The 21,169-nt window shown below is 47.3% G+C and overlaps 2 protein-coding genes across 2 annotated transcripts; one reads left to right on the top strand and one right to left on the bottom strand.

Moving 5' to 3' along the window:
* Positions 1–145: 145 nt before the first annotated feature.
* On the top strand, positions 146–8,360 carry spag5 (sperm associated antigen 5). The gene is made up of 25 exons (XM_057036509.1): positions 146–270; positions 616–674; positions 750–863; positions 946–3,155; positions 3,257–3,446; positions 3,545–3,661; positions 3,759–3,851; positions 3,950–4,084; positions 4,288–4,407; positions 4,729–4,821; positions 4,899–5,033; positions 5,110–5,203; positions 5,309–5,456; positions 5,547–5,597; positions 5,767–5,941; positions 6,046–6,179; positions 6,261–6,429; positions 6,516–6,660; positions 6,771–7,020; positions 7,193–7,325; positions 7,447–7,527; positions 7,600–7,749; positions 7,838–7,912; positions 8,015–8,095; positions 8,172–8,360. Exons 2-25 carry the CDS (start codon positions 636–638, stop codon positions 8,241–8,243), a joined length of 5,004 nt encoding a protein of 1,667 aa, XP_056892489.1. The 5' UTR covers positions 146–270; positions 616–635; the 3' UTR covers positions 8,244–8,360.
* A 659-nt stretch (positions 8,361–9,019) lies between these two features.
* On the bottom strand, positions 9,020–10,951 carry foxe1 (forkhead box E1). The gene is made up of 2 exons (XM_057036510.1): positions 10,796–10,951; positions 9,020–10,717 (listed from the first exon to the last, which is right to left on the bottom strand). The coding sequence occupies exon 2, from the start codon at positions 10,497–10,499 to the stop codon at positions 9,402–9,404; it is 1,098 nt and encodes a 365-aa protein (XP_056892490.1). The 5' UTR covers positions 10,500–10,717; positions 10,796–10,951; the 3' UTR covers positions 9,020–9,401.
* Between the last annotated feature and the right edge of the window lie 10,218 nt (positions 10,952–21,169).

Here is a 21,169-nt window from a genome sequence, read left to right as displayed (position 1 = left end):
TTCATACAGTTTCACGCACCAAAATAAACTATCGTTGCCTCAAACCCAACTGTGCAGTACCAACGTCTTCCCTTAAGAGGGCGACAGTCTGTGAATTAAGGCATTTAACGCCCGCGTAATCCCTGAACCACAGAAGAAGAAAAGCCACCAATCAGAGGAGTGACATTTGTGTTTTGAATGAAACGCGGTTGATGGAAGCTCAAAGTTAAAAGTGATTATCTTCTCATTTTTGGAAATAACTTGTTATAACTGACTAGAAACTATTGTGGGGTAAGTGTCCCCTCTATTCTTCCTCAGTAGACCACCTTGTAAAATAGGTTCACGTCATTAATTTAACGCTGGTTATAATTTGAGTCAATATAGCTCCGAATGTGCATTACGATATTTATGACGTATATAATTTTGTTTGCTTTTTCATTTTGTTGGGCTGCATTATTAGATTAATTGAAACTATCGACATGAATGTGCTCCGGAATTAGCGCTGATAAATGTACAAATTAAGTTTTCCTGTCAGAACCCGCTATCCGAACAGCGTAGTTAGCCGAAGCGCATATCTTGTGTTTACATAATCTCAGTGTAATAACTCTAAAAGTAACAAACTATCTGTATTTACAGTTGCACGTTACTCCGTGGAAATGTCCTCCAGGATGTCAAGTTCCAGTGGGGACGCCTTTGTAAGACTTGTATCTTGTGTACGTAGAGAAGTGAGCAGTAAGTGATCTAAGCATTGGTTACTTGTGTTGATGCAGCCTTTAGGCAGAGATGGAGTCCGGACCCCCTTCAGGAGTCTGGAAAATGAAGCGATGCCAACTCAGTGGTCCAAACCCAAACCTGTGCTCGGTGCAGATGTCAATCTGATGAAGGTTAGTGAGGTGATCATATCTGGCAGTGTGCCTGTTCGTAACAGCCTGTGTGACACCTTTTATCATTTATTCTAATCACCAGGGAAACATGCCTTTGTCTGACCCAGAGTCTTTTTTAACCAACAAAGAAATACCAACAAGTGCTGCCAATACTGATTTGAAAAATGCTGAGATAACCTTTGAATGTGGAGATGTCACATATAAATCCTTCATCAGTGCTGGCGGGGAGGTTGAGATTAGAGACTTTTCATTATTGGCAGAAGCGAGTTTAATGTTGCCCCTGGATCAAGGAATGAACAACACTTGCGAGGCGGAAGATGTGGACAACTCTGGCTGTATGATAGATCAGTCATGCTGTGCTGACCATGTAGATCACCCTTATCACAACCCGGAGATGAAAGATGCTCTGCTCGTTGCTGACAAAGCAAGTGAAATCTCTAGCTCTCCAAAAGATTTGGGAAAATTGAAAGACGAAAGTGCCACAGAAGATTTTGCCGATGTAACTTGGAAATCTCTCGTCTGCGATGGTGGTGGAGTACAAATTTCGGACATGACTACGATCCCGGATGAGATAGTTCCCAAGCCACACCTGCTGTTTTCTCCACATTTAGAACGCAGCAGCTTAAATACAGCAAATTTGTCTGTTCTCAACCAACAATATGAAGTGGAACCTGTAGATCATCCCTACTGTGGTACAACCCATGATGCTGTTCCATCCAGTTCCTCTGCAAACGAAAGTGTTTTCGAAGAACGTTCCAGAAGGGTGAACGACATCACCTACAAATCCTTTAACTGCACCGGAGGTGAGATTCAGATTTCCGATGTCGCTACACTTGAGTCCGAGACTGTTCCTCTACCAGCTGGACAAACTTCAGCCTGCAGTGAGTCATGCATTTATGGAGCTGATCCAAGCATATCCACCACGGTACAAGATGTTCACAACCTTAGTGAACATTTAGATCATCCATACTGTAATATCGAAGCGGATCCATCTCCCTTGATTGACAGCTGCGTTCTTACTCATCAAACTCTTCCTGATGTCCCTGATGCTCCCGAAGAGGCGTACCGTAACAGCCCTGATTTATCAGGTGACCTGACTAAAAATCCAGCTTGTGTTAAATCGGTGCCTTTAAAGAGCTCTGGAAATGAGACCGAAGAGTCGGATGATATTCTGTTTACTCAGAAAGGTTCTGCTCGGCTGGAGGACCAGGTTCTCATCGTCCCGGGTCTGGATTACAACATTTTAAATCCTGCCAACAAAAAGGATCAAAATGGAGAAAACTCCGACAGATTGAGCAACAAAAACACTGACGTGTTCGATCCAGAACCTTCCGAACTCTCTAAACCTTCGCAGCCTCATAAATCCTGTAAACATTCGGTTCATAAAGCCTGTAACTCTCCAATGCTAGAAAAGGACACTGTGTTGTATCCATCACATCCTGAAGCAGAGTCATCTGGCTGCAGTCAGGATGCGGCGTCGGAGGGTAGTTCCATGCCTGTAGAAGAAAATCGGAAGTATATATCTGAGGAGCACGTGGACATCGGACCCCAACAAACCAGCGAAGCAAAAGACAGCGCTATTGGAGCATCGGCAAATGCTGCAGGTCTCTGTAGCTCTGCAGAAAAACCTGAGGCAGAAATCATCTCTGATGTTTTAAAGGTGCTCTCAGAGTGCCCCTCGGTGGCTTCAGCTCTGCAGCTGGGACAGCTCAGTCCTGTTGTGAGGAGAGCCTCTGTGTTTTTATTAGAGGCTAAAAACGCTCCATCCGTGGACCAGTTTTTGACTGATGACTCTGCCCTCGAGGCTGACAAGAGCCTACTGGCAAATGTTAACGTCAACCCTGCAGGATTATGGGCCGAGCAGCTGATGAGCCCGATGCCACATCCCCTGCTCAACTCTACAGCGGTAGCTGGCCAGTGCCAGCCAAGCCTGGTCACTGAACCGGTGCAGAAAGTGGCCCAGAAGCCACAGGTGCAGAATCCAGTTGTGGACGCTCCTTTGATTCCAGACGGCCCTCTTCAACAGCAGCTTCGACAGATGGCAGAATTCCTGCTTTTAGCGTCGGGAAAGATCAACCTTGGTCCTGGTTCTGCCACTGCACCACTTCTTCCTCCGACTGTCTCCGTAGTCCCGAAAACTCAAGCAACTCCAGTTGGATCCCACAGCATCTGCGTGGGCACCAGTCCTGTGAAATATAGAGAACACAGCGTCAACACATCTGGCCAGTTTGAGAGAAAGAGGGATTTCTCTGTGGTGGATACCTGCACTCTGACTGACCCACTCCTGTGGAAGTAGGTGTCATCTCTGGATTACCTGCCTCATCAGTATTTGACCCATCATTGTGAGATAACTCACCTGTATCTTCTTAAAACTTTTGTTTCTGTGCTGTCAGTGTACCACCCGGAAGTCTGGAGAGTCTTCCCAGAGAAGAGCTGGAGCAGAGGTTGAGGTCCAGCATGATCATGGTGGAGGCACTTGTTCAGCAGCTGGCAACAGCCAGAGCGTCTGTGTGCCCTGCCGGCCCTGCACCTTCGGACCTCAGAGAGAAACTAGTGCAGACGGACCACACTGAACTCAGTCAGGTGAACACACGGTGTAGATTCCTGCTTTTGTCTGTGGTCATCCGTTGATGTTGCAAGGTCAATGTGTCTCTGTTAATGGCTTATTTATTTTTATGTAGACAACAATGCACAGAGACCTGTACTTGGAGGCTCTGAGACGGATTGGTGAGCTGGAGTTGGATGGGAGGTCCTTACAGAACCTCACCGTCTGTATGGAGGACATGAAAGTCACAATGGTGCGAACATTATTTACAATTGTTTAGATGAATTTCTCTTCAGTGGTAAAATCTTTGCCCATAATCACAATGAATGTGTGTGTCTCCGTCCCAACAGACCTCTCTGACCTGTGACACAGAAGCTGCGCTCACGAGCATGAAGCAAATCGAAGATGTTTCCAGAGAAGATCATCAAAACCTGGTTACACACGTGTGTGAACGCGTCTAAATCCTGTGATGGCGCCGTGCCTTTGTGAGATTATGGTCTAATCGTGGAATGGTGTGGGTTTTTTTTCCTTTGTTGTTTAGTACGGTCAGATGAGGTCCGTGTTTGAGCGAACGAAACAGGTGCACATGGCAATGATGGAGAAGGCCAAAGGAGTTCTTCAGCAAAGGGATGACATGAGGATGCAGATGGAGGAAGCTTTCAGAGCCAAGGAGGCGGTACGTGCTGAGGCAAACCTGCTTAGTTGTTTATCTCTGTTATTAGGGAAACATTGCCCTCCTTATGTTGCTAATTTTATTTAGCATATGTTTGGTCTGATGGAAAATGTTAACAGGGTCTGTTCCTTTTTGGTTCATTGTTAATTTGCAGCATGTTTTCTAGTATTAGCATTGATTTCTGAAGTTGTGGCTTCTGTTTTTAGGCTTTTGGTGTGATGGAGCAACTGAGGACACACTGTGCCAAAGAAATCTCTGAGCTGGAGAGGAATTTGGGCTCTCAGCAAGAACTGTCTGCTGCCCTAGATCAGACTCACCCAGAGCTGGTAACAGATCAGGGAGACACAGAGGAGCTCTGTTTATCCAGCAAACAGTGCTCCTGTAATCATTTTCCATCTTTGACCCAAATATCCGACCAAATACCCGAACAACATTAATAATGTGGGTTGGATATTTGGAATTGTGTAAAAAGTGAATCAATGAGAAGAAGATTAAAATATTGTGGTCCATTTACGTTAAAAATCTCCTGAGCAGCAAAGCTATAACATGAATATCTGGAGGATGAGTTAAGTTTAGCAGGTCACAGTTCGATCAAGGGTTTAAGCTAGGTTTGAAAGAGAAATTTAAAGTGGTCTCCTTTCCTCCAGGTTGCATTAAACCAAGACTACAACGACACACTGAATTCTGCTTCGGACGTTTTGTCTGAAACCATGAAGGAACAGGCCGGTTTGACGGAAGAAGTAGGTTCGGCTCTTGTTCATTTGTGTAAATTCAACTGTGGCGATTGTGAGCAGGATGGTTTCTTATCCTTTGGCAGCTCTGCAGAGTCAGGGGCCTTCTGCAGAAGGCGGTCCCCATGCTCCAGCAGCTGAACGAGAAGGCGGCCGCCGCTCTGAAAGAGCGGGACGAGTGCACGTTGGCAAGAGATCAAGCTGTGGAAGACAGAGAGCAGGTCCCACTGCATCCTGGAACTGTGACCTGATGGTGCCTGGATAATTAGTGAAATTAACTTCAGTTCTGCTTGACAGATGGAAGACGAACTCAACCAGACTAATTTGAGTCTTCAAAGTGCCAGAGAACAGATCGGTGATTTGAATCTGCAGGTGACAATTTTGACAACAGGTAAAAAAAAAAAGAACTAAACTTGAAACATAAAAAAAGACTTTCTTCCATTTTCTAAGATGTATGAATTTAATGTAAATTTTCTATGAAAAATTTTCTTTGTAGAGATGGGAGTTCTGCGCCAGAAGCTAAATGAAAGGGAGGAGGAGCGGGGTCAGCTGGAGAGGAAGGCCACAGAGCTGTCGGCCACCGTTTCGTCCACTCTGGCGTCCTACGCCTTCCTGGAGCAGGCGCTCGCCGCAGAGACGACAAAGTAACCAACCCTTAGAGTTCACGCATTTCCTGTAACAACACAAGTCGCTACTTTTTAAACACACAGATTATTAAACGTTTCTGTGTTCAGGTTGCAGCAGTCATGGAAGGACATACAGGAGGCCAAAGAAAGAGCAAACCAGTAAGAATTAGTGAGAAGACTTGTTGGCAGTCGGTTTTATTTTTTTTAGAATGTAAAAAACAAGCTTGCATTTGATATCTTTATATCACATGCTGGTGTACTTTGAGAAGCATTTAATGCTGCCATGCGTTTGTGCTAATGCTAACTAATGTGTGTTGGCTGATTCCAGGTTGGAGACATCACTGGTTCAGTCAGAGCGGCGTGTGTGTGAGTTAAGTGGCGCTCTGGCTCAGAGAGAGGAGCAGCTCGGTCAGCTGCAGACCCTCTGGCAGTCTCAGAACACAGAGATCCAGCAGCTCCGCGATGTTTGCACACAACTCAGTGGCGTCCGGGAGATGAACGAGGTTGGTGTCTGAAACTGAAATCAGTGTTTAGTTCAAGATGAGTCATCATTTTAGGTGTTGCATTTAACCGTGTGTGTGTGTGTGTGTGTGTGTGTGTGAGGCAGTTCCTACAGATGGAGAATGAGTTGGCGAGGGAGCAGATGTCTGAAAGTGAGCGTGTGCTGAGGGCCAACCTGCAGGGGCTTCGGGAGAGGAACTTTGAGTGTGAGGACCTAAAAGGAGAGCTGACTCAACTTAAGTAAGTGCAAATGAAAACTAATCTGTAACAGAAAGCGTCGTTTTTCTTCCTCATTAAATGTGTGTGCATGCGCGTGTGCAGGCTCCACAATACAAGATTGCAGGCTGAGTTAGACACCACCAAGTCCAGGGCCGCCGCTGCAGAGCTGAAGCTAGTTGAGAAGCTGGAACAGGCCGGTACTGAAATCACTTTACTGCATCACACGCTGAGAGGACTGACCGATGAGCTCCATGCTGCCCTGAATGAGCAGGTAACGCCTCAATACCTACGAGACTTTCAGTCAAGCAGAATGCACTGTGTACAGCACGTTCCCCTTTGCCTTATTTACCTCGTCAGGGAGCGGAATCGCTGAGGGGCAAAGATACCGAAGGACCCCACAGCTCAGGGCGACGTCACCCCTCCAGCTCTTTTGTGGACAGAGTCATGGTTGCATTAACTGTGGAGGAGGAAGACAGAAACACGTCTCCAGCGGAAGCCACAGGTACAACAGTTCGTTTCCAATATGGTGGTGGAGCTACTGGACATGTCAGGCTGTTTATTGGTACCAGGTCAGTCTGAGTGAACTCTAAATACCAAGCTGTTTCTCTTAAGGTTCTTCGGACCTTCCCGAGCCTCCGCTTGGAGCTTTATTTAGCGAAATGAGCGCCTTCACCCGCATCACAGCCGTCACTCCGAAGAAACACGTAAACTCTCCGAGAGAGTTTGAACCTGAGGAAGACGAGCAGAGCAACTTAACTGAGCTGTTCACCGGGCTGGACGGCACCGTCACGGAGCTCATCAGCACGCTGAAGCTGGTACGGCAGCGTAAAGATGCTGAGCTGGAAGAACTCCGGAGCACCATGTAAGTGATGGAAATGTAATTCAGGCTTTTAATTCATTAATTCACTACACCGGTCTATTCTTTTTTAATCTAAGCTTATTTTTGTAATTGGCACATTTTAATGTTTCAACTCTTCACAACTCGGCAAACAAAACTCTGCTAAAATGAATCCTTTAATCATGTGTTGTTCCAGTCGTGGCCTGCAGGTGGAGCACGAGGCTGCAAACAGCAGGCAGCAGGCGGAGGTTGTGGAGCTGAGACATCAACTGAACCGCCTCAACAGCCTGGTTGAGAGGGGCAACCAGGCTCTACAGCAGAAAACTCAAGTCAGAAATGTTCCTCTTCACCTTAGAACTGTTTCATAGGAATTAAAATGTGTTTGAAAAATTGCTAATTATGCTGAGAAATCTGAGGAAACCACTCCTGAAAATGTTTCTTTTTGGACAGGATGAGAAAACTATTGGAAGGCTAATGTCTGACATCCAGGAAACCCAGGAAATTCTAAGTAAACACAAGGCTGAGAGTAACGTGAGGCACAAAGTTTATATATTTTTAAAGATAATTAGAAATACCGGTGGCTGCAAGTATGATTATTTACAGGAAGTACGGAAGGACGTGGTAGAGCTCCGTCGTTTGCTCCAGCAGGCACAGGTGGAGTGTCAGTTCCTGCGGGGGGAGTTGAAAAAAGCGGGAGGTCAGTTGGTTCTCCCAGCACATTTCATGGAGGAGAAGCTCCAATTACTGAAGGAGGTATGGCTGTTTAAAAGGCTGCCGCTGAGGAAAGTTCATTTTCTTTAATTTATCCAAATGAATAAAAAACAAATTCATCCTTCCGAAGGTGGAAAGACTGAAGTCCAATCTGCAGGAGGCCGAGCAGGCCAGAGTTAAACTGCTGGAACGAGCGAAAAGACACGTAAGTACAGAGTGTGTGTAGAGTATTGTGACCGTGAGGCGTCCCCTCGGTGATAGCTTTGTGTTTAGTGCATCTGGGTGAAGGTTTTGTTTCCTCTGACAGCAAATCATCCACCAGACCAACCAGCAGAAGAGTGAGAACGAGCTGCAGCTCCTGAACAGCATTCTCAACAAAGTCAGAGAGGTGAGCCATGCTCTCTCGCTCTTTTCTTTCTTACGGCCTGTGACGTGTCTGGGCTCACCGGCGTTTTCCTGCGCAGGCTCTGCTGTCTCTGCCAGACGTGGTGAAGAACAGCGAAACCCTCCAACAGCTCGTCGAATACCTCGGATAACCGCACAGGCCGTCGTTCCCTGTGATGTCTGTATTTATCTTAATGTTTGTTTCTCCTGACTTTAAGTGTTTGTACGTCAGTTTGGAATTAATTAAAAAAAAAAGTTTCTTTAACGGCTTTTCTGTCGTCTCAATGGTAAAATGCACTCTGATATTCACAGTTCAAAGGTTGCGACCCGTATTTGCTGCTGTCACTTTGATCTGCGTTGGTGGTCTCACATGAATCATTTTAAAATTGTTCAATTTCCACTCGCTAACTAGGTCGTCATTTAATCCATACAGATTTTCAGATTTCAGATGTACTCCAGATTAACTGGGACTCTTTGTTTAAAACAACACACATCAGGCCTCATCTGTCAACAAAGCTTCTCTCCATCGAGATGCGTCCTAACACAAGTCCCGTCCTGTCGTCCGAAGGGGGTTTCTGGTGCTGAGATAAAGGACTCTGACGAGTCGACTGTGGGCTGAAATATCGAGTTACGGCTCAATTCATTTTCCCGATTAGTAGAAGTGTGTGCTAGATTAACTGTGTCTGCTCAAGTGCTCTGTTGATGTCTGTGCACGATAATCAAGGCCCGGTCACGGTGGCTGGTATCAGCGTGGCTCCAAACAACACTTCAAACCAGCCAGGCTGAAGCAAAGAGGGTACCAAACAAAAAAGAGGGACTTTCCATGTTTTGAACCAGTATATATGGTTATATCCTGATAAATTATATTAATAAACTAGCTAATAACAGCATTGAAATGCCATCTTGGTGTTTTCTTAACCAGCAAAAGTGCTACACAATTCTGTTTATTTCCAAAAATGTCAAACAAAAGTTCTTCATACAAGCCATTTTTTTTAACATAACAATGCCGAAGACCACAAAGTACAATAATTTATTCACGTGTATTCAGCGATAATATCATGTGCAAGTTAAACTTGCACGTTCATAACAAAGCTCACAGCCAGACGAGGCCGAGGGAGAATTCCCACGCGATGTGAGGAGGTTGCTCAGAAATACACTGCGAACCTGTAACCACGTCGCTACGGTACCGGGTCGTGTTGTCAAATCACAGTCGTGTTGAGTCTCCTTTGATTTTTGTCTTTCACAAAAAAAAAAATCAAAACAAGGTGTTTTTTAAAAAAATAAATCGTGCATGTACATCAGTAAAATACTCATATCGCAGGCACAAATCTGTCCATATTTCCTGGGTAGGTGGGGTGTCTCAGGTAACCCCCTGTGCTGGCGATGGGACCCCCGCCAGCGGTGTACTGGGAGAAGGAGCCTAGCTGCACTGGGGAGACTCTGCCGTAGTGGTCTACGGAGTCCGTGGGTCCGTGGGACGACGAATGAAGGCGTCCCGCCACGGCGTACCCCTGGGTGTGGCCCTGTCCGTAGGAGCTCTGGTGCGTGTGGTGGTGCTGGTGGACATTTTGTCCAGAGTAGGTGAAACTGGGGTGCGCGGCCGAGCGGGACGATCCAGCGCCGCACGTTTGGCCCTGGAACGCGGGGCCCCCCAGGTTGCAGGGGTTGGATTCGTTGGGGTGGCCCTCTGGACTGAAGCTCCTGCTGCTCTGCTGCGCCGCCTCTGGCCCCTGACCTCCCATCATCCCGGCTGCGGCGGGATTCCCGATGATGTTGTTGATGCTGAACATTCGAGCCTGTCCGGGACTGAACCCCGAAGGCGAGGAAGACGGGTAATACGCCGAGGGCAGCTGCTGCCCGTAGGCCGGCCCGACCGCCATGTTGGGGTAGACAGAGTTGGCGTACGCGGCCGATCTAGCGATCTGGACGGGGGAGAAAACCGGGGGCTCGTGCATGTAAGAGGTGTAGGTGCTGAAGTCGCAGCGCTTGAAGCGCTTCCGGCGCCTCAGGAAGCTGCCGCTCTCGAACATGTCCTCCGCGTTGGGGTCCAGAGCCCAGTAGTTGCCCTTCCCCGGCCGGCCTGGTTCTCGAGGGATCTTGATGAAACAATCGTTGAGAGTCAAGTTGTGGCGGATGGAGTTCTGCCATTTCTTTGAATTGTCTCTGTAGAAAGGGAAGCGCTCCGTGATGAATTTGTAGATCCCCCCCAGAGTGAGCTTGCGGTCGGGGGAGTTGGCGATCGCCATGGAAATGAGCGCGATGTAGCTGTACGGGGGTTTCCCCTGCTGGAGAGGTCTCTTCCTCCTCCTGCCCCGGGACTGCTCCTCTGTCTGCTGTGGGAGGTTGGAGGCAGGCGGGGGGTTCTCTGCCGAAGACTCCTTCTCCACTTTGACCACCGGCATCGTCATGGACGGTTGAAAAATGTCCCGTGAAAGGAAAGAGAACTATGCCTCAGCACTTCCACAGCTAATGCGCCACAAACCAGGAGCAGAGTCCTGCAGGAAAGATCACACTCACTGTCTCCGGGTCCGGATCCAGCTGTTCTTCCAGCACCGGGGGCCAAAACTTTACAAAATTCTGCGCTTATTCCTCTTATTCCCTCCTTCTTTCAGGTCCGATTGAAGAGCTGCGATACGCAGAGCACCATGTTGTTTGAGGTGTGTGTGAGAATGAGTCACTCAATGTTACTTGAAGAGCCACTTACCTCCACAGGGCACCTGAAGGGCCACGCCCCCTCCAGCATCACATGTTCTCCACATACCTGAGCTTTATTGGCAACTATTGTTGGATAAAGTCTGCATGCGCTGTGGCGGAAAGATCAATGTCAATCCCACCGGAGATTTCAATTTAAGTTCACGCCGGGTTAAAACGCACCCAGAAAGTGATAATTGAAGGGGCAAATGTTAGGTTTGGGCAGTTTATGGGGAGGAGAGCAGAGTTTGCTTTTGTAGTTTCTCTGGGCAGAACTGTTTAAACAGATGCGGTTTCTTCTTATATTCAAATATTCCCTTGAATCTAACCTCAATTTATTTTGATAAGTCCAAAATGATCCAGCTTGTTTTGACGTTTCACACTAAAAGGCCTCTTTAGTGGCAACTTACCCGCCCTGTTGTTTTTCTACGCTGCTTCCTTGTTTGTTTTGTGCCAGTGGTTGTCCAAGCCAGCTGTTAAGAGATGTAAATGCTTTTCATACAAACGCCGTCCAGTGATTCCAGCATGCAAACTACGGCCCCTCGGCCCCAGAGACGGGAATAACCAACATGGAAATCTCTCCGATTTCGACTGTGGAAGTTTTAAAGGTGGAAGTCCACTGAGTCAAGCTACAAGCGCCGGGGTTTTATTTTGAAATCCGCACCTATTCTTGTGTGACCAGGCAGAGACCTCAGTGTGAGGAGCTCTGGTGGTGTACGCAGGTCTCAGGTTCACCCTCATAAGCGCTTAAACAAACAGAGGGTGGTGGGAGGGGGGGGGGCACTCAACACCAGGCAGGGTTAAAGCTGCAGGCGTGTGTCACAGCGGGGACTTGTTTGCCGTAAACCAGCCGATGAAAAGTTTAGTCCGGCGGTGAAGGAAGAGCCACGTCTCTCCTGGGTGGACCTGCAGCACGGCCTCACCTGACGGGTTCACGCGAAGGGCCACAAAGCTGCAAACCTCAGTCTCACGGATGAATTTGACTAATTTCATTAAATAAAAGTCAAACTCATCACGTCTCTTTTTGTTTGGTTGTTCTTTTTTTAAAATTTCTTCCTGTGTCGCTACATTTATTTTCATTTAATTCACCTTGTGTTTCCACATTTATTGGCTCTATTCTATGGCTCCAGAAAATATTTTTTCCAGCTGTTTGTTATTATTCTTTAAATCATGCTTTTACTTTTAAAGCATTTTGCAATCAGAACACTGCTGCACTGTTTAAATGTGAAATCTCTTACATTTCTCACAGGCTGAAAGATTCAACAACGCAATTCTGAAGGCTAAAATAAAATTCACAATCCAAAACCATTACAAATGAACACCAGAGCGCTTAAATAAGAGGATTCTTAGCTTCTGTCTGCCCAAAGGGATCAAATGTAGCATTTTTTGCACATGCGATCACTGGAAACGGATTCAAACTTGTTGCCTGTAACAGTAGACGCTCGTTGCGGCGCCTCGGTGTGACTCCGGCGTTATGTTGCTGCTCTCGCAATCATGTTTGATAATGTGCTTTCTTTGCTTCATTGCCTGACAGATGTGATGTGTTATTTGCATTAGGCCTCACCCTCGCTCCATGCCAGCTCCGTACGCTCTCTGACAGAGGACAATTAGTGGTGAGTACATTTGCAGGTAGCCGTTGTTGCTGCAGCTCGCCTCGTAGCCGCCATCGTTTCCACACGCATCATAACTGGCACTCAGACAGCATCTACTGTTAATATTTGTTCCCCAGCCTTTTATCTCCATGTTTGTGTGGCGGATTGAAAATATTAGCCGTGCTCCTCTGAGGTGACTCTGCTAACATTGACCGTGGATGGCGTGTGACGGCGTCTCGTCCCTCTAGCGTGCTCTGGGCTGACATGTGACATGTTTGGGCTCAAAGAAAACAACAGGGGGAAAAAAGGACGTCGAAACTAGCTCACTCCGGTGTCACTCTGAAGCGCTTGATTGCACGGTTTCGCATTGGCCGTAACTGTTATGGACGTAAAACCATCTCGGTTTCAAATATATTTGACTGTGTATTCGGTTAATTAATGCTACAGCTGTCTCCTCTGACCTCCGCCAGGACCTTCTAGGCCCAAAGACCTGACTGCGAGACACACTAATTGCATATTCAGACATTTTTGATGGAGGCGGACGCCAGGACTGACGCATGCGCCCGGGTAATTTGTAGAAAACGAGCCGACTTCGAGGAGAACAGTAAGGCCATGACACCGGCGCCGATTCTCCACGTCCGCTTTTCGTTTCTGAAGCGTACTCAGCTTAGCCTCAGCAGCCGAGGACCCGCGTTTGTGCCGCCACGAGGGGCCTCGAGCGAGCCGGCCGCTTCAGCCGAGGCAAATGAAGAGCTCTTCACTTTGTGTGGCGCGTACGCTCCCGGGAGAAACGGCTCTCTGCAAACAAAGACAAACAAATCAGCCATTTGAATGTGAACACTTGGCTTTAGCCATCAGGTGGCTGCATGTGTCCAGGTGTTGTTTAACACCCAAGGATTGACATCAGCCAATGGGACTCTCCGATATAAATATGTTGCGGGTTTGTTTCGTCAAAGATTTGTTCAAAATACCGGTCGAATTAATCAATGATAATATAAGTTTAATATTTTAAATAGTGGGGATGTGATATGAGGCTTGTTCATATTGTTCATATTTGAAATTTGTATTTATTATTGTGTGTGTGTGTGTGTGTGTGTGTGTGTGTGTGTGTGTGTTCTCATACGCGCTACATAGTGAGACCAACATTTGCATTTTCACCTGCTCCGTGAACCTTCTGGGTTTTGCTGGTCCTCAACTTCAGATGTCTCTGAGTATTAGGACTTGATTTAAACGTTACAATTGGGTTTGGGTTAAGGGCAATGGTTGGGGAAGGGGCTGGGGGTCGCATGCTGTCTGCGCAAGTCCTCACGGAGACAGAAGCGTGTGTGTGAGAGGGGTGTGTGACAGGGACCCAGAACGCTGACTCAGTCGGGGTCCAGGAGAAAATGCAGGTCTCTTGTTTGCATTTGCAGCTGCAGGCACTCGGGGAAGATGCAAAGTCTCGACGGTTGACTTGCTCCAAACCCAGAGCAGTTTACATAACTGAAGCACTGCAGTGGTCGGGGAGCCTGCCGTTAAATCAGAGAGTGTGTGTGTGTGTGTGTGTGTGTGAATTCTATAATGTGGTGCTTATTTTTTAAACTTCCAGGATCACTTTAATCTCAGTGCTCTCTAATATGTCACATTTGGCAGCCGGAGCAGCGCTCAAACCTCAACATTAACAACAAACATGGTGTTTAATTCAGCAGAACTCTCATCTGATAAACTGGTAGAGCGATGCTGATGTTGGAAGCCTCGTTTTCTTCTGCTGCCTCTTACACCTTATTTCCTTATTATAACAGCTCAACGGTTCATGTCTTCATTGGTGGGAATCAATCATATGACCTTTGTATAAACTCTATATCCGTTATTTGACTTACAGGTGTGAACAACTTTGTGTCAACCAGGTGGGACTGTTAGTGTAGCAATAAACCCTCATAGATAATCAGCGGGCTTAAAAAACCCCACTGTGGTTGGTTTAATTCCTGCTCACCGTTACAGGACATAATACTTACACACTTTGCATATTTGCAACCTTTGTAAACAGTCATTATTATAAGATTATTGGGAATCCTGCTTTTATTAAAAGAAACAGCCTGTATGGAAGAGCCGTCCCTGGCTGGCATCTGCTCTGCTGTTAGCTCACCTTTAAGATTCTTTTTAAAAAAGGGGATTAAAAGGCAGAGAAAGGGTTGAAAATCTGCCTTAAAAGGTTGTTTTTAGTTGTTTTAGGGAGGGAGGGATCCCACCGAGACAACCATGACGACTCAGAAGGTGGTTAAACCGTTTCGAGGTGACACAAGCGGATGCACGTGTGTTCAAATTACACATCATTCAAATCTTCACGCGAGGCTGTTGAAAAGACGGTACAACTAAAAACAAGTGGCAAACTGAACATCACCACCCCCAGGATCCGCCTTTGCGGCGGATCCTGGAGCTGTTGAGGTCAGAGGTCTCCAGGAGGATGCGAGAGCTCCTCGACTGGGGGAAACCACACAGGACGGAGACGTGCTAAAGTAGAGTTTGTGTTTATGGACTTGAAGGTCTGGAGAAAACCCACAGAGACACTGGGGGAACATGCAAATGAAAGAAAACCCTGAACAGGAGTCAAACCCAGAACCTTTCTGCTGCAGGGCAACTGTGCGAACCACCGCAGCGCAGTGCCTCCCGCTGTCATATTTATAAATTAGCAGTTTGTTGCCAAGAAACGTCAACACGGCCGGTTTGTAAACTAGTTTCCAGTTCGTGTCAGTTGCACCAGCAGTTTCTTTGGAAGGCGGCGCGTTTAATTGTGAGGAGATTGGCATCCATGCCCGCAATCAGTTGCAGATCAGGTTTTCTTTCGAATGACTCTGACTCACGCACGGAGTGAGTAAGCCGTCTTGATAGGGAAGATCTTTTTTTCTTTCCCAACACCGCTCACAATTAAAGTCAAGCTTGGCTGCGAATGTCAGCATATCTCTGTCAGTTGGGCCCTGTTAGGATCCGCGTGTCAACACCTCATAGATGTCTCAGCCTGCTCAGGGCCCAGGCAGCCACACATGAGCATTTTTACCCATGCCTGCACCTGAAAGGAGCCACAGTTGCACAATAGGGTTGCATGTAGCGCGGTTATGGCCGTTCAAGCAGCATCCTCCTTATTTTGTTCTACTTCATTAACACAGATTCAGTTCTGTCGGCGTGTTGGGGGGGGGCGTGTGAATGTGTGCAATCAGAACAAAAGCCCTGTTACTGACTTTCTATATTAGCATCAATGTTGCATGATGTCTTCTTGTCCATGCTTCAGGTTCATTTTGGGAGTTTTAGGGACTGTTCAAAGAATATTGATGCCATTCCTGACATCAGGAATTATATTTGTCCTCTGTGTGATATGATGGTGAATTTTCTCCCTCTGTTCTTGAGGAGAAACACACAATCACACACACTCGACCCCTTAATTCAGACACCGTCTTCGATTCCACCAGTTTGGGTTGGGAATCTTTCCAAATGTGAGGTGCAACATTTCTAACCTTCAACTATTGCAGCTGTTTAGCTAATGTTGGCTAAACTAGAGCTAATCTAAATGCATGCTGTGTGCACGGTGAGCTTGTCCAGATTACCTTTTTTCCCGATCTATCATTATTCGATCATAAACGACATTGCAGCCGTTCACCGATGCATGACGAGGCTTTTGTCTGGCGCTGCTGACAAGCTTTCACCGCCGCTCAAATCCGCCGATTCCTCGGACGGAAGATACAAGAATTCATTCATCCATCTTCCACCGATATCCTGGAGCACGCTGCTGTGTTTTCTCAGCTGCCAATCTGCTGACATGTCTTTCTAAAGGCGGGCAGGTGAAGCTCGCGGAGGGAGGCATCGGCGATCCAAAGAGCGCTTTTGTCGTTGGCCGACGCTCAATCTGTTGATTTTGCTGAATAAATATGGGAATCGTTTTAATTTTAAAGACTGATGAATAATTTTTTAAAAGCGCTTTGGTGAAAGAGTGGCTGATACCTCTGTGCGGTGGAATGCAGGCTTTTATAAAGAGCAGACACAGGTGTGACACAGAAAAATAATTTAGACATGATCAAGAATATGAACGATAAAGCTGGAGGCAGTGTAACAGGCTGCTGACATGTTTAAGCAGGTATATCACCCAAATGACTTTAGAACTAGCATCCAAATTTGAATGTTGCTCTCCAGTTTATGCTTCCCCCACCCCTACCCTGAGGATTGCCTCCTATCTCGGGGTTTTTAACATTTTTTGGGGGCGTTGCAAGTCTCTGACAGCCTGATTCATCCTTGTGAGGTGTCATGAACCCCAAAATATTTACAAGTCAAAAGATATGACCCTACTCGCAAATAAATGTTATTTCTCTGTCTTCTACGCGTGCGGAGCCAGCGAACTTCCAACAAACAGCAGCTCGCTGGATAATTGCAGCGCGTCTCTTGAGAGAGAAGCGACTCTGCGTGTCTGAGAGACGTTGGCGTGACCACTCAAACAGGATGTGGTGCAGAGCAGTCCACTTGTGTGTTTGTGTGCAGGAGAGAGGCAGAGGCTCACTGGGCGTCGCTGGTCTCACGCATACCTGTATGAGGGCTGTTCCAAGGAAGGCTGCCCTTCTGACTCAGCCTTTAGTGGTAGTTGGTCCTGCAAGACAGGCAGCAAAGGAACTCTAGACTGGTATGCAGCTCCTTTCCAGTGCCACCTGGGTGTCTGTTAATGTGGGATTTGTACCTCCTCAATCACTGACACACGTGGATTATCTGTACTTAGAGCAAAAAGCCGACACAAGCCACATCTTGTGGGGGAGCAATCAGGTGCACCAGCGCCGCAGAATGTTTCTCTGCGTTGACAGAAGCTGCAGCCAGAATAACTGCGGTAATTACACCCGGAAGCAGCGTTTGATCTTGTTCGTTATCACAAACATAGAGATGGTCAAAGCACACCAGCGCCCTGAAGTAGGTGTTCCTAACATTAGCAGGCCAGGGCGATGTCATGTGGGTGATGAGCGGGTGCGAGCCCGGGTTAGAGGTGGGTCAGCCGTTGTGGAAAGATTACGTGTGAGCGTCAGCCAGACAAAGAGGGAGAGAGCGAACACAATGTTGGTAATCTCTCCCGGCATCAGGAACCTCCTCGGCTGTGTTTGTCTGCGTACAGGTGCAGGTGGAGGTTTTGCCCCAAAGCAGGAACTTTCCTTTTCTTTGTGGAGGCTTTCGCAGACGTTTCCCGCTCCATTCATCTGTCTCGGCTTTACGTGACATTGCGAGGTTGAATTGTGTCGACGCACGCTCATCGCAAATTCGCTGTTTATTTTTCTTTTTCCCCCCACAAACTATCGTGCTTTGTCAGGGTTCGAGCAGCCAGACATCGGTGGGGAATCCGCGCAGGCGTTGGGGGCGGAAGCCTCAATCGTTTCAGGAGTCTGAACGGTTTGGTGGGGGTTCGTCTCTAATACCTCCCAAATGTCCGTTTTGAAACACTTAAAAACAAGCAAATAGCTGAAAACTTTGTTGGTTAATCTGCTGTAAATCATTAAAAAACAACACTTGGATGTTGATTTTCCTTTATTCCATTGATAAAATGTTGGTATGAATCACGATCAAAAATGGTGATTTGGATACTCAAACAGGTAAAAGTGAGCGTGGGTGATGAGCTGGGGGTCATGTTCAATGGCCCGGGTCACAAAGGTCACGAGGCTCAGTAAGACCTCAGAACACCGGAAACATGTTGCCATGGTCACAAACAGCCGCATCCAGCCCTGCATCAGGAAATATCTGGAATACTACAGAGACCCTGATGCAGATTGGATGGTGGCGTTTGGGTTTGTGGAGCTCAAACTGCCGGGTTTAAGGAACTTGAGGCCAAACAGGCCAGAACTTGACTGACATGGATAAAGTTCCAAAGCTTATTTTGGGTATTTTTGAGTTCTGCTTTCAGAATTCATTCAAGCTTGTTGTTCGATAATGACACGAACCATTTACCAAATCTGTTTTAGGGAGGCAGCGTGCTCGTGGGAACAGCGTTCCGACTCCTGACGAAATTCTGGAAATCTGCAGAGTTGGGCAACAGGTTCTCGGCGCTCCACATTCGTCGCATTATTCTAGCAATACTGTGCATGTAAGAATAAACCCGCATTGTTCATGAGGACAATGCGCTGCTGCCAGGCCAGTTTTTCTTGAAATTTACATTAAAAATATAACATAATTAGCATTTGTATCTGTCTTGCTGCATTCTAAAAGGCAAGGCATTTAGGATGGATAATAGATAGACAGAACGAGGCCTGACACACTAATCTGCAGCTATACATTAATAAGCAAGTGATCCAAGCATGTAAATGTAATTCAGGCGACATCTGAAGGCTAATAAACAGGGATCCGTCATGCATGCAGAGGCTTCAGCTGCACAAAAGCTGCGTGATGGGTGTGACCGTCTCTGGGATTAAAGCGGCAGAACAGATCCAGAAAGGGACAGGTTTCACCGCTCCTCCTTGGCACAAGGCAGACGGGCGATCCTTTGAGTCCACTTCTCAAGGCGCGCAGACTGAGCCTGTTGGAGCTGACGAACCTGTTTCCTTTTGCCTTTAATGCTTCTTTTAATCCTGGGAAATCATTTGATTTGTTTGTGCTTCAACTTATTATTTATCATTTGAATGGTGTGATGGATTTGCACAGCAAATGCTGTCGCACGGCGCTGTTTTGCATGTCCCGCGGCGTGCCCCGACCCCGGCCCCCGCTGGCGGCCAAAGCCCTGAACTCCGGGTCTCGTTTCACTCCTTCACAAGCGAATACCAGAGTGGAGCTCTCGCCTCCGTGAGGGAGTTTAGGCTGAGGTTGATGAGCGCCGTCGCCTGCCAAACCACCCGCGGGCCAAAAGCCTGTTGTTCACACGCCGCACGACTGTTGTGCGCTGCTGTTTAGGTGGATGCTGCACGTCACCAGTGACGGGTCCCGCCGCCGAAACAGCCGGCTGTTATTGCTTTATTCACCCGTCAGCTAAACGGAATGGTTTAACTTCAGCAAAATTGATGGACCTTTCACATTTTAAAAGTCTGCTTTTTTAAAAAAAAAAAAAAAATCATGTCACTTAATATTTTGTTGCCTTATTGAAGCAACCAGTGTGTGTTGCTCAAACATTCGACAGGCTGGAGACTCCACATGGAGCGTGTGTGTGTGTGTGTGTGTGTGTGTGTGTGTGTGTGTGTGTGTGTGGGTTCCCATTAGCTACTGGGAAAGTGTCCAGCATTCCATAACAAGTTAGCATTTAGCAATAATAGCAGCATGGCCGATTAAATACTGTCATTTACAAATTATACGCTCGAATTATTCGTGTAAATATAGTGAACTGGTGTAAATATAATTTACAAACAATAAACCAGCCACCATTAAACTTATTTTATATCCATGTGAAGGAGAGGTCTCTCTTCCTCACACCCTCCAGTCACTGATGCATCCGTCCGTATATTCACACACAGTCTGTTCTGACCCTCTAAGCCTGACTGACACTGACCCCGGTGGAAGGGGCGGAGCCGGAAACTCACAGCCTCGCAGACGAGCCTGGCGTCAGACCCCCGCAGACCCTTACACTGCCATCAACAAACACCCCCCCACACACACAAACACACACACACACACGCACACACGTGTTGACACTGACATATTTGTTTGAAGCCCCGCCCCCTCCATTGGCTCCCTCTCAGGGCTGCTGCGGCGGCCATATTCCTGCCTGACCTGTCTCGCAGCCTCATTTGTCATCTCCTCTCAGCGCCTGTGCGAGCGTCTCTGACAGACGGGGGAATTAGCTGCTTCTGTCTGGTGTTGAGAGCTGGGCTTTCCTGTTGAATAGAGAAACTATGTAAGAACACCACAGGAAAACATGTAATGACACACACTGGCATACTCCCACCACCAGCTGCGCCTCTGTGTGTGTGTGTGTGTGTGTGTGTGTGTGTGTGTGAGAGAGAGACCTCTTCTCTGGTTTGTCATTACTGTTATTGAACCGTGTTTGTTCTTCTTGAGGGGGTTTCTTTTTTCAGTTGAACTGAATGAAACACTGAATTCGATATTCCAGCCACTTGTTTTCTTTCTTCACCCTCATCCAGATTCGCTGCCACCTTCAGTTGCTGCACCCTTGTGGGTCTCCGTGGTGGTCATGTGACCGTCCTGAAGAGTGGCTCATGTGTCTGCCTGAGTGGGTTTATCAGAATTCCTCTCATCATGTAGTCACATGATCAATAGTGGCCAATGAGGTCATCAGTATTGTTTCTTCTCTGCCGTCATCCTGATGCCATTTTAACTTTATTTCATCTCCCCCGAGAGTCAGAACGAACCAAATTGTGGCTAATTCGACCAATGGCGGCTCGCTGATGGTGGAAGCGGTGACCTCACCTCACCTGAGTTCATTTTTGAGCTTAAGGCAACAGGTTCCGCTCCTGTTTGCTCTGGGCATAAATGTCCTTCTGCTGTCAAATGAATGTGGAGCCGCCAAATTTCCCTTTGCTCACAGATTTCTCTTCCAACTGCAAGGCTTTGAGATCAATTTGGGCATCTTTTCTAGTGTTTTTCAGCCGTTGGAGACAATGTTGGCTTCTGAATTTCCACTCGGCAGTGGCAGAACCAGTTCCGATCGCTGCTGGGAGGCGCCGAGGTTTAATAACTGCAGACTTGTTCCACGTACGCACCGTAACTGCGGGTGACTTGTGGTCCGCTGTGGTTGCAGGCTGGCGCAGATACACACGCAGCCTGCCATTCATGCGTTTAGCGCTGCGGCTAATTTAAGTGTCAAACATGATGGAGTGTCTGACAACCCCGCCTGTTTCAAATGTGTGTGTGTGTGT

The sequence above is a fragment of the Takifugu flavidus genome, chromosome 6 (genome assembly GCF_003711565.1).
Source record: "Takifugu flavidus isolate HTHZ2018 chromosome 6, ASM371156v2, whole genome shotgun sequence".
Classification (NCBI taxonomy): Eukaryota; Metazoa; Chordata; class Actinopteri; order Tetraodontiformes; family Tetraodontidae; genus Takifugu; species Takifugu flavidus.
The sequence above is the reverse complement of the archived record's forward strand: the minus strand, read 5'-3'. Positions and strand labels throughout refer to the sequence as shown.